This window comes from Saccopteryx bilineata, chromosome 3 (assembly GCF_036850765.1).
Source record: "Saccopteryx bilineata isolate mSacBil1 chromosome 3, mSacBil1_pri_phased_curated, whole genome shotgun sequence".
NCBI lineage: Eukaryota > Metazoa > Chordata > Mammalia > Chiroptera > Emballonuridae > Saccopteryx > Saccopteryx bilineata.
In genome coordinates, this window is record NC_089492.1 from 129,866,007 (window position 1) to 129,878,285 (window position 12,279).

At 39.3% G+C, this 12,279-nt stretch overlaps 1 protein-coding gene and 1 non-coding gene across 4 annotated transcripts in view; both read left to right on the forward strand.

The window, feature by feature from the left end:
• The window catches only part of ALMS1 (ALMS1 centrosome and basal body associated protein), a 220,937-nt gene that overhangs the window by 149,623 nt on the left and 59,035 nt on the right, over positions 1-12,279 (forward strand). For all 3 annotated transcript variants that reach the window (XM_066267392.1, XM_066267394.1, XM_066267393.1), the window contains one exon: positions 745-915. In XM_066267392.1, the coding sequence (XP_066123489.1) occupies positions 745-915 (171 nt within the window). The remainder of the gene's footprint in view (positions 1-744; positions 916-12,279) is intronic.
• LOC136332687 (U6 spliceosomal RNA) lies at positions 4,909-5,016 on the forward strand. Its single transcript, XR_010730852.1, has one exon. It is a non-coding gene; the product is annotated as a U6 spliceosomal RNA (small nuclear RNA).

Below are 12,279 nucleotides of genomic sequence, written 5' to 3' on the forward strand. Positions count from 1 at the left end.
CTGCACGCCAGGCCGACACTCTACCACTAAGCCAACTGGCCAGGGCTGTATGATGTATATTTTTGTACATGTTTTTTAAATTCCTATTTGGAGCAACAATTTTTAAATACATTCCTGATTGATCTTTTTATTTTTTCTTTATCACCAATAATAATGCCCTTCACACAGATCAGGGGTCCCCAAACTTTTTACACAGGGGGCCAGTTCACTGTCTCTCAGACTGTTGGAGGGCAGGACTATAAAAAAAAACTATGAACAAATCCCTATGCACACTGCACATATCTTATTTTAAAATAAAAAAACAAAATGGGAACAAATACAATATTTAAAATAAAGAACAAGTAAATTTAAATCAACAAACTTACCAGTATTTCAATGGGAACTATGGGCCTGCTTTTGGCTAATGAGATGATCAATGTCCGGTTCCATATTTGTCACTGCTAGCCATAACAAATGACGCGCTTCTGGAGCCGTGACATGTGCGTCCCGTGTCACCGGAAGTAGTAGTGTATGTGAGCAACGCTGCACTTTGCGGCACCACCACATACAGTGCTCCTCTCACTGACCACCAGTGAAAGAGGTGCCCCTTCTGGAAGTACAGCTGGGGCTGATAAATGCCTCAGGGGGCCACATGCAGCCCACAGGCTGTAGTTTGGGGACCCCTGCAGTAGATGCTGCAAAGGTATTTTAAAATGTTTTTGTCAACTTCCTTTTCTGGATAGGGTGTTAATTGCCCTCTCTTAGGTTCTAGTGATGCAGCTGCTGCAGAGCACTCAGCTCAGCTACAGGACACAAAGGTGGAAAACCTCCCTGGCACTGAAGAGGTTGAACAGAAAGAGACAACCCATAGTCAGAGACCATTTCCTAAGGAAGCCTGGTCAGAAGATAAAGGATCCTTGCAGATAGATATCAAAGGTAATGGAATTGGGGTGTGTGTGTGTGTGTGTGTGTGTGTGTGTGTGTGTACACGAGGTGGGGGCAGTGATGGGTCTGTTTCCTTTTTATTCTGATGAGAACATAGCCTCACAATTTGAACAGATCCTTTTTTTTTTTTTTTGCTTTCTTACATAAACTACTTCATGCTGTTTTGTCTATGTGGCTATATTGTTACTTAGGGGGAAAGATATTGGTAACTTAGAAAAAGATTATAAATAAGGACTTAAGACTGATAGTATTACAAATGAAATATCATGTCTCAGTTAATAAAATGGAAAAACCTGAAGTAGACTATAACAAAGATAGAAAGAACCTCAGTACAAACTTTTCAAAAATTGCAATAAAAAAGCCAGGACCATATCTATTTATGTTTACTCGCGACTCCCTTTTTCTAACAAAAGAAAAGCATGGAGTACATAGGCCATTACTACCTGGCTGTCAGACTTTGCATCTTAGGGGATGATAGAACAGTATCCAGATAAAGAAAGAAAGGAGTCAAGGAGCTATAACCTATTCTGTTGGTTAAATAAGTTTGTAAAATATGACTTGTTTGCTCACTTATAGTTTGCATTGGGGGCTGGGCAGTGCCAGATATATGTGATCTGTGAAATTGCAAATTGCCTTTCTACTTGGGAAGGCCATTGTTTTGCTAATGTTTGCTGGGAGAGAGGTTTTTGCTCCTGAAAGTTTTGAAAAAGAGAAGAAAGAGAAGAAGAAGACGCAGAAAGAAGCCATGTTTGTAGAGTGAGAGAGGAAAGAATGCAGAGTGCTGAAAAAGAAACCATGTTTTGCAGAGAGAGAGAAGGTGTGCAGATGGGGAACCAGAACTGAGGGTCTTTGCAAGCTCTGCTAAGACTGGGGGTGCCTTTGATTCTAGGAGAAACTGAAGAAGATTCTCCTGGGTATGGAACCAGAGAATGTGTCAGGGCTTTGGGAGCTCTGAATGAGTGAAAGGGAAGTATTTTCCCTGTGTGTTGCTCATTGACCAGTGCGAGACTTTAATAAAGGAATGGTCCATCATTTTTTGGCTCTACTGTTTCTTTACCATCTGCCCAAATTCAGTGAGAACCTGCATTTGCATGGCCACGACGGCTGCAACTACTGGCCTTTCATATTCTTACTGTGGTTTGAAAATAGCACACACAACTACCAGTGATCACATCAAGAATGTGTAAGATAAATAATTTTTTGGTTTGACCTGTGGTGGCGCAGTGGATAAAGCGTCGACCTGGAAATGCTGAGGTCGCCGGTTCAAAACCCTGTGCTTGCCTGGTCAAGGCACAAATATGGGAGTTGATGCTTCCAGCTCCTCCCCCCATCTCTCTCTCCTCTCTTCTCTCTCTCTCTCTCTCTCCTCTCTAAAAGGAATTAAAAATAATAATAATATTTTTTACAAGGGTGCCAAGACAACAAAGTGGGGGAAAAAACATTGTCGTCTACAAATGGTGTAAGAAAACTGGATATTATGTACAAAAGAACAAAGTTGGATATTTATGTTTTACCACATATAAAAACTCAAGATGAATCAAAGAACTTGAACATAAAAGCTAAAATTATATAGCTGTTAGCAGAAAACAGGGGAAAAGATTTATGGCCTTGGATTTGACAGTGATTTCTTAGATATGACACCAAAAGCACAGGCAACAAAAGCAAAATAATTTAAAAAAATGTTATACTATACCAAATTAAAAACTAAATCAAAGGATGCAGTCAGTAGAGTGAAGAGGCAACAGGAGAAAATATTTGTAAATCATGGTGAATGCTTAATGTCCAGATTATATATGAAATTTTTATAATTCAACAACAATAGAGAAACCCAATTTGAAAATGAGGAAAGGATTTGATAGACAGTTCTTCAAAGTATATGAATGACTAATAAGCATCTGAAAAGGTACTCAGTATCACTAATCATCAGAAAAATGCCAATTAAAACCACAGTGAGGTACCACTTCACACTCATTAAGATGTTCTCTATAAGAACAAAATAAATTGTTGACAAGGATACAGAGAGATTGGAACCACTTTTGCACTGTGGTCGGAATATAAAAGGGTGTAGCCTTTGTGGAAAATAGTAGTATGGAGGTTCCTCAAAAATTAAAAATAGAATTGGCATATAATCCAGTAATCACACTTCTGGGTATATATCTTAAAAAAATAAAATCAAACTAGACCTCAGAGGTATCTGCATACCCATGTTCATCTCAGCTTTATTCAAATTAAGGTACAAAAACAACTCCCTGCCCCCCTCCAAAACAACTCAGATGTCTATCTACAGATGAATAGATAAAGAAAACGTGGTAAAAACATAATTAATGAATATGCAGCTTTAAAATAGAAGGAAATTCTGTCACATGCTATATCATAGATCAGGGTTCCCCAAACTACGGCCCGCGGGCCGCATGCGGCCCCCTGAGGCCATTTATCTGGCCCCCACTGCACTTCCGGAAGGGGCACCTCTTTCATTAGTGGTCAGTGAGAGGAGCACATTGACCATCTCATTAGCCAAAAGTAGGCCCATAGTTCCCATTGAAATACTAGTTTGTTGATTTTACTTGTTCTTTATTTTAAATATTGTATTCCTGTTTTGTTTTTTACTTTATAATAAGATATGTGCAGTGTGCCTAGGGATTTGTTCATAGTTTTTTTTATAGTCCGGCCCTCCAACGGTTTGAGGGACAGTGAACTGGCCCCCTGTGTAAAAAGTTTGGGGACCCCTGGCATAGATGAACCTCAAGGATATTGTGCTAGTGAAATAAGCCAGTCACTAAAGGAAAAATACTATGTGTTCTACTTCCATGAAGAATCAAAAGCAGTAAGTAGAAAAGTGACTGCAGAGATATGGGGAAGAGAATTAGTGTTTAGTGGGTATAGTTTCAGTGTTACAATATAAAGACATTCTAGAGATCTGTTGCATAACAATGAATATACTCAGGGTTACTGAACTGTACACTGAAAATTGTTAAGATGTTAAATTTAATATTATGTGTTTTTTACCACACACAAAAAAATGTATAAGATGAAAAAACAAAACATTGCAACTCTGCAGTGGGTAGCATAGGAGAAATAGCTTAGAGAAGAAATATGGGGCCTTGGCCGGTTAACTCGGTGGTTGGGAGTGGGCCTGGCGTGTGGGTGTCCTGGGTTCTGTTCCAGTTAGGGCACACAGGAGAAGTGACCATCTGCTTCTCCAGCCCTTCCCCTTATTTCTGGTGATCTCTCTCTTCCCCTCCTGCAGCCTTGGCTTGATTGGTACAAACACATTGACCCAGGTGCTGAGGATAGCTTCGTGGATCCTCCGCCTCAGGCACTAAAAGTAGCTTGGTTGTAAGTGTGACCTCAGATGGGCAGAGCATCAGCTCCAGATGGGAGTTGCCAGGTGGATCCAAGTCAGGGCATATGCAGAAGTCTGTTTCACTATCTCCTGTCCACTCATTTAGAAAAGAAGAAAAAAAAAAAAAAAGAAAGGGAAGACGGAAATCTACTCTCTAAAAGCATAATCTAGAAGCCCTGGCCGGTTGGCTCAGCGGTAGAGCGTCGGCCTGGCGTGCAGGGGACCCGGGTTCAATTCCCGGCCAGGGCACGTAGGAGAAGCGCCCATTTGCTTCTCCACCCCCCCCCTCCTTCCTCTCTGTCTCTCTCTTCCCCTCCCGCAGCCAAGGCTCCATTGGAGCAAGGATGGCCCGGGCGTTGGGGATGGCTCCTTGGCCTCTGCCCCAGGCACTAGAGTGTCTCTGGTCGTGACAGAGCGACCCCCCAGAGGGGCATCGCCCCCAGTGGGCAGAGCTTTGTCCCTGGGGGGCGTGCCGGGTAGATCCCGGTCGGGCGCATGCAGGAGTCTGTCTGACTGTCTCTCCCCGTTTCCGGCTTCAGAAAAATACAAAGAAATAAAAATAAATAAAAAAAATAAAAGCATAATCTAGAAGACAGAAGAAAAACTTTCCTAAATGTTTTGCACTCAGAATAATTATAGAAGCTCTCGTTTCGGCAGCACATAATACTAAAATTAGAACAATACAGAGAAGATTAGCATGGCTCCTGTGCAAGGGTGACACACAAATTTGTGAAGCGTTCCATGTTTTTTTATATGTGGAATCTAATAAACGAAATGAGGAATGGCATAGAGGCAGAGATGGGGTCACAGGGACCAGAGGGACAGCAGTCAAAGGAAAGGGGGATGAGGGGATGGGATCAGAGAAGATGAAGGGATTAGTGAAATTATATATACATAACAGAGAAATATAGATAACAAGACCGCAAATCCCAGAGGGAAGGTAGGAGGGAGTTAGGGGTAGGGGGGGAAGGGGTATAAAAAGGGTCACAGGGGTGGTGGGTGAGGGAGTTATATTCAGTGGGACACTTGAATCTATGTAAACAATAAATTAAAATTAATAAAAATTAAAAAAATAAAAAGTAATTATACACAAGATGAAAATAGAAGACAATAGGATTTGACTTTGGGTGATGTGCATACAATGCAATCAACAACAGTTCATAAGCTATACAAATGTTTACCTGAAACCCATTTAATGTCATCCCATTAAAATTTTAATTTCCAATTAGAAAAAAAACATGAAATGTATTAAATAAAAGTTGAGATAATAATGAGATAGAAATATATAGGAGATCAGAGAACAAATTGAAGGAAAAAATTGTACCAATTAAGAGAAAAAGGAGATGAAAGCAATTAGAAAAAAATAATAATTTGAGGACTGACAGTGAAAATCCAAGTGATGTTTGTTGGTGTCTTTAAAGAAGATAACCAAAAAAGAATTCAATGTATATGGAAAACAACCTGCAATTTAAAAGGACATACCAAGTCCTAGGAAAATTTTATATGTAATAACACCCAGACATATGTTGGTGATAGATAGTACTGAAATTTAAAGTAAAAGAACAAGTCATACAGGCATCTATGCAGAAAAGGCAAGGAGAAAAAGCAAAAAATAAAAATAAAAAAATCAAGGGGTCAGGCAAAGAAAAGGAAAGTCAAAGTAAATAAAGGTGAACTAATTTCATCTTTAAAGTTGATAAATCAAGAAATACATATGGAAGTATAGTACTTAAAATTTAAAAGATTACCTCTAGCCTGACCAGGCAGTGGCGCAATCGATGGAGCGGAGGACCCAGGTTCGAGACCCCGAGGTTGCCAGCTTGAGCACGTGCTCATTTGGTTTGAGCAGAGCTCGCCAGCTTGGACCCAGGGTTGCTGGCTCTAGCAAGGGGTTACTCGGTCTGCTGAAGGCCCACGGTCAGGGCACATATGAGAAAGCAATCAATGAACAACTAAGGTGTCACAACGAAAAACTGATGATTGATGCCTCTCATCTCTCTCAGTTCCTGTCTGTCTGTCTCTATCCCTCTCTCTGACTCTCTGTCTCTGTAAAAAAAAAAAAAAAAAGGTTACCTCTAAAAGTTAAAATTATATACTAAAACTCAAAATATTTAGAAAAGTGGTAGGAGCAGCAGGCATATAGAGGGAGGAAAAACGAAAGCAAAGTAAATTTGTAACAAGAAATACTATAAAATGAGAGAATGGAGAATAAATGACTATATAAATAAACATGGGATAAATTCACCTATTTAAAAACTCATACTAAGTTAAAACAAAAACTTAAGTTTCATGCTATATATCAAACACATTGAAAATAAAATTAAGAAGGGTTGAAATAAAAGGAAAACTTAGAGACATGAAAAATTTGAAGACATGATATTAATATAGATGAGATTAAATTAAAAACCAAAAATGTTACAGAAATTAAGGGGTAATTTTTGTTTGTTTGTTTGTTTTTGTATTTTTCTGAAGTTGTAAATGGGGAGGCAGTCAGACAGACTCCGCATGTGCCCGACCGGGATCCACCCGGCATGCCCACCAGGGGGCGATGCTCTGCCCATCTGGGGTGTTGCTCTGTTGCAGCCAGGGCCATTCTAGCGCCTGAGGCCGAGGCCACGGAGCCATCCTCAGCGCCCGGGCCAGCTTTGCTTCAATGGAGCCTTGGCTGTGGGAGGGGAAGAGAGAGACAGAGAGGAAGGAGAGGGGGAGGGGTGTAGAAGCAGATGGGTGCTTCTCCTGTGTGCCCTGGCCGGGAATCGAACCCAGGACTCCTGCTTGCCAGTCCGACGCTCTACCACTGAGCCAACCAGCCAGGGCTAAGGGATAATGTTTTTATACTAATTTTAACCCACAATGGGGTCATAACATAAATCTTTAAATATGAAATAGCATAAATATATAAAACACAAACTGGGATCATCATCAAAAGGAAGTTTATGTTGCCTTTTAAAGAATGAAAATACAGAATTATATGAAAACAACCTTTATGGTATATTGTTAGGCAAAATATGCTTAGGGGAAAAGGGGAATTTGCTTATTGGGGGCTAAATGCAAAACCTTACCATTAAAACCCTAGAAGACCTTCAAGAACTGGACAATGCAGAATAGCAGTAAGGAGCTTGAATAAACATACTTAGGTCATAATAGATCATAAAAATGAAATCTGTTTTTAAAACAAAAGTAAAAAATTATGTGGGACTCTGGCCTTATTGTTCTGTAGCTTGGAGTGTCATTCCAATATGCCAAGGTTGAGATTTTGATCCCCAGTCAGGGCACACATAACAATCAGTGAGTGCATAATAAGTGGTACAATATCAGTGTTTTTCTTTCTGTCTCTCCCTTCCTCTCTTCCCCCTCCCCCCACCAAATAATGGACTAATGTTTCATTTAATTGTGCACTCATTGGTTGCTTATCTTATATGCCCTGACCAGGAATTAAACCCGTGACTTTGGCGTGCCTGGATGACACCTATCCACTGACCCACCCAGCTAGGGCCAATAAATAAAATAATTTTTTAATCATATAGGTAAATATATTGAAAATAATGAGGTTGATTTGATAGATACATGTAAATGTTTGTATGCTTAAAAACAGTGTTTCCTTTAAAGAGCAAAGAGTTTTAACTTTGAAGTCTAATTTATTTTTTCTTTTGTTGCTTGTGTTCTCGGTGTTATATCTAACAATACTTTGACAACCCAGCGTCATGAAGATTTACCCCCATGTTTTTTTCTAAGAGTTTCCTAGTTTTAGCTTTTCATTTAGCTCTTTGATTCATTTTGATTTAATTTTTTTATGTGGTGTGAGGTAAGGGTCCAACTTCATTCTTTCCTATGTGTATATTCAGTTGTCCCAGCACTGTTTATTTAAAGAGATTGTTCCTTTCTCATTGAAATGGGCTTGGCGCTCTTAATGAAAATCAGTTGAACATAGATATATGGATTCATTTCTGGACTTTCAATTCTATTCTGTTGATCTAATCTTATCCTGTGTCAGTGCCACACTGCCTTGCTTACTATTGCTTTGTAACAGTAAGTTGTGTTTTTTTTGTTGTTGTTTTTTTACAGAGACAGAGAGAGAGTCAGAGGGATAGATAGGGACAGACAGACAAGAACAGAGAGAGAGATGAGAAGCATCAATCATCAGTTTTTCGTTGCCACACCTTAGTTGTTCATTGATTGCTTTCTCATATGTGCCTTGACTGTGGGCCTTCAGCAGACCAAGTAACCCCTTGCTCGAGCCAGTGACCTTGGGCTCAAGCTGGTGAGTTTTTTGCTCAAGCCAGATGAGCCCGCACTCAAGCTGGCGACCTCGGGATCTCGAACCTAGGTCTTCCGCATCCCAGTCTGACGCTCTATCCACTGCGCCACCGCCTAGTCAGGCTGTAGCAGTAAGTTTTGAGATTCACAAGTGTGAATCCTCCAATTAGTCTTATTGTTATTTTACTTTTTTATTATGTTGGCTATTCTGGATCCCTTACAGTTTTATTTATTTATTTATTTATTTTTTTAATTCATTTTTCTGAAGCTGGAAACGGGGAGAGACAATCAGACAGACTCCCGCATGTGCCTGACCGGGATCTACCCGGCACGCCCACCAGGGGGTGACGCTCTGCCCACCAGGGGGCGATGCTCTGCCCCTCCGGGGCGTCGCTCTGTTGCGACCAGAGCCACTCTAGCGCCTGGGGCAGAGGCCAAGGAGCCATCCCCAGCGCCCGGGCCATCTTTTGCTCCAATGGAGCCTTGGCTGCGGGAGGGGAAGAGAGAGACAGAGAGGAAGGAGAGGGGGAGGGGTGGAGAAGCGGATGGGCGCTTCTCCTGTGTGCCCTGGCCGGGAATCGAACCCGGGACTTCTGCACGCCAGGCCGACGCTCTACCACTGAGCCAACCGGCCAGGGAGTTTTTTTTTTGTTTGTTTGTTTTAAACATGTTTTTCTTTATTTTTTTAATTTTTATTTATTTATTCATTTTAGAGAGGAGAGAGAGTTAGAATGAGAGAGAGAGAGAGAGAGAGAAAGGGAGAGGAGCAGGAAGCATCAACTGCCATATATGCCTTGACCGGGCAAGCCCAGGGTTTTGAACCGGTGACCTCAGTGTTCCAAGTCAACGCTTTATCCACTGTGCCACCACAGGTCAAGCTGGATCCCTTACAGTTTTATATGAATTTTGGAATCAGCTTGGTAATTTCTACAAAGAAACCAGCTAGGTTCTGATAAGGATTGTGTTGAATCTATATGATCAGTGTGAAGATATTGCCTTTTTTCCTTTTTAAAAAAATATTTTTATTTTATTCATTTTAGAGAGGGGAGAAAAAGTGAAAGAGAGAGAGAGAAAGGGGAGGGGAAGGAGCAGGAAGCATCAACTCTCATGTGCGTTGATCAGGCAAGCCCAGGGTTTCTAACTGGCCCCTCAGTGTTCCAGGTTGTTGCTTTATCCACTGCACCACCACAGGTTAGGCGGGATAATGCCTTCTTAACAATGTTGTCTTCCTATCCATGAACATGGGATTGGGATGTTTTCCATTTATTTAGACCTTAATTTCTTTCCATGATCTTTTGTAGCTTTCAGAGTAGACGTTTTACACTTTTTTTGTTATATTTATTGCTAAATATTTTGTTTTATGAACTTATTGTAAATAATATCGTTTTCTTAATTTTGTTTTTAGTTTCACTGCCAAGTGTATAATGATATAATTGAGTTTTACAATATTTATATTTTATCCTACAGCCATGCTGAACTTGTTTATTAGTACTAAGAGATTTTTTTTTTTCTTTTTTTGTGGCAGAGATAGAGTCAGAGAGAGGGACAGACAGACAGGAAGGGAGAGAGATGAGAAGCATCAATTCTTTGTTGCGGCACCTTAGTTGTTCATTGATTGATTTCTCATATGTGTCTTGATGGGGGGCTACAGCAGACCAAGTGACCCCTTGCTCAAGCCAGCAACCTTGGGCTCAAGCTGGTGAGCCTTGCTCAAACCTGATGAGCACGCACTCAAGCTGGCAACCTCAGGATCTCGAACCTGGATCCTCCACGTCCCAGTCTGACGCTCTATCCACTGCTCCACCGCCTGGTCAGGCAGTACTAATAGATTTTTAACGTATTCTTAGAATTTTCTAGATACAGGATCTTGATACCTGTGAATATAGTTTTACTTCTTCCTTTGCAATCCATGTTTCCTCCCTCAACACACCACTTTCACCACCCCCACGTAACCTGTGATTGCCCTGAGTAATACCTAAAGTACAATGTAAAATAGTATGTTCTTGTCTAGGGAGCAGACAGCCTGTCTTTCATAATGAGTATGATTTTAGCTGTGTTTTCATGGATTGAGGAAACTTTCTAGTTTGTTGAGTGTTTTTATTAAGAAAAGGGTTAGATTTTGTCAAATGCTTTTTCTGTGTCTTTGAGACAATCAAATTAGTTTTGTTTTTTATTCTATTGATTGAGTTTATGAATTTGAACCAAACTTGCATTAATAGGGTAAATCTCCCTTGGTCAAGCTGTGTATAATTTTTTTTGTATGTTGCTGGATTTTATTTGCTAATTTATTTTATTTTTTTTAGCAAAGGAGACAGAGAGGGACATACAGGAAGGGAGAGAGATGAGAAGCATCAATTCTTTGTTGCAGTATTTTAGTTCATTGATTTCTTTCTCATACATGCCTTGACCAGGGGGCTCCAACCGAGCAAGTGACCCCTTACTCAAGCTAGCGCAAGCTGGTGAGCCTGTGCTCAAGTCGGATGAGCCCATGCTCAAGCCAGCGACCTCGGGGTTTCGAACATAGGTCCTCTACATCCCATGCTAACGGTCTACTCACTGTACTGCCACTTGGTCAGGCTATTTGCTAATATCTTTATGAGGATTTTTGTGTCTATGTTTCTAAGAGATGTTGCTTTATATTGTATTGTCTTTGTTGGGTTTTACAAAATTTTACAAAAATAATTTTACAAAATAAATTTTACAATTTTACAAAAATACAATTTACAAAAATAAAAAATGAAAAAAATAAATAATAAAAATACAATTTTACAAAAATACAAATTTTACAATTTTACAAAAATTAGGGGATCAAGGAATGTACAGATACTCCAATTTTTTAGCCTTTTGTATAGTGCATTTTCACCAGTGAAATAAAAGTTGGTTTTGCATCTCATTTGCACGATTGAACAATATTCTTTGATTTGTTGTTTGTTTTACTGATGTTTTTGTTTAATAAAAAAAAAATCAAATGCTTTTTGTTATAGCTTCATATTCATTTTGAAATATCCCCTAATTTTTGTAAGCAGTATTATCAGAATAACACTGGCCTCATAAAATGGATTGGAAAAATCAATGTTCTTTAACTGTTTGGTAGAATTCAGGGTTAAACCATTTGGATCTGAACTTTTCTTTTGTAGATAATTTTTTTATTACTAATTCAGACTCTTTACTTGCTTTAGATCTGTTCAGATTATATATTTCTTGAGTCAGTTTCAGTAATTTGGTTTTCTAGAAAATGAATGTGTTCTTTTTATTTAGATTATAGTATTCCATTATAATCCCTTTATTTCAGTAAATTTATTTACTAGTAATAATGTTTTATCTCATTTTGGATATAAGTTTTCTAAGTTTTTTTCTCAGTTAATTTAGCTAAATGTGGATTTTTATTTTTATTTTATATATATTTTTTAATTTATAAATTAAACTTAATGGGATGACAGTAAGAATACATAGGTTTCAGGTAAACATCTCTATAACATTTAAACTGTTGATTGCATTGTTGTGCCCATCACCCCAAGTCAAGTCATTTTCCATCACCAAGTATTTATCCTTTTTACTCCCCTTTTCTCTGCTCCCCTTCCCCTGGTAACCACTTTAGTCTTATCTAGGTCCGTGAGTTTCAATTTTATATCCCACCCATTGTATAAGATCATACAGTTCTTTGCTTTTTCTGATTTACTTATTTCACTTAGTATAATGTTCTCAAATTCATCCATGTTGTCACAAATGGCAATATATCATCATTTCTTATGGCT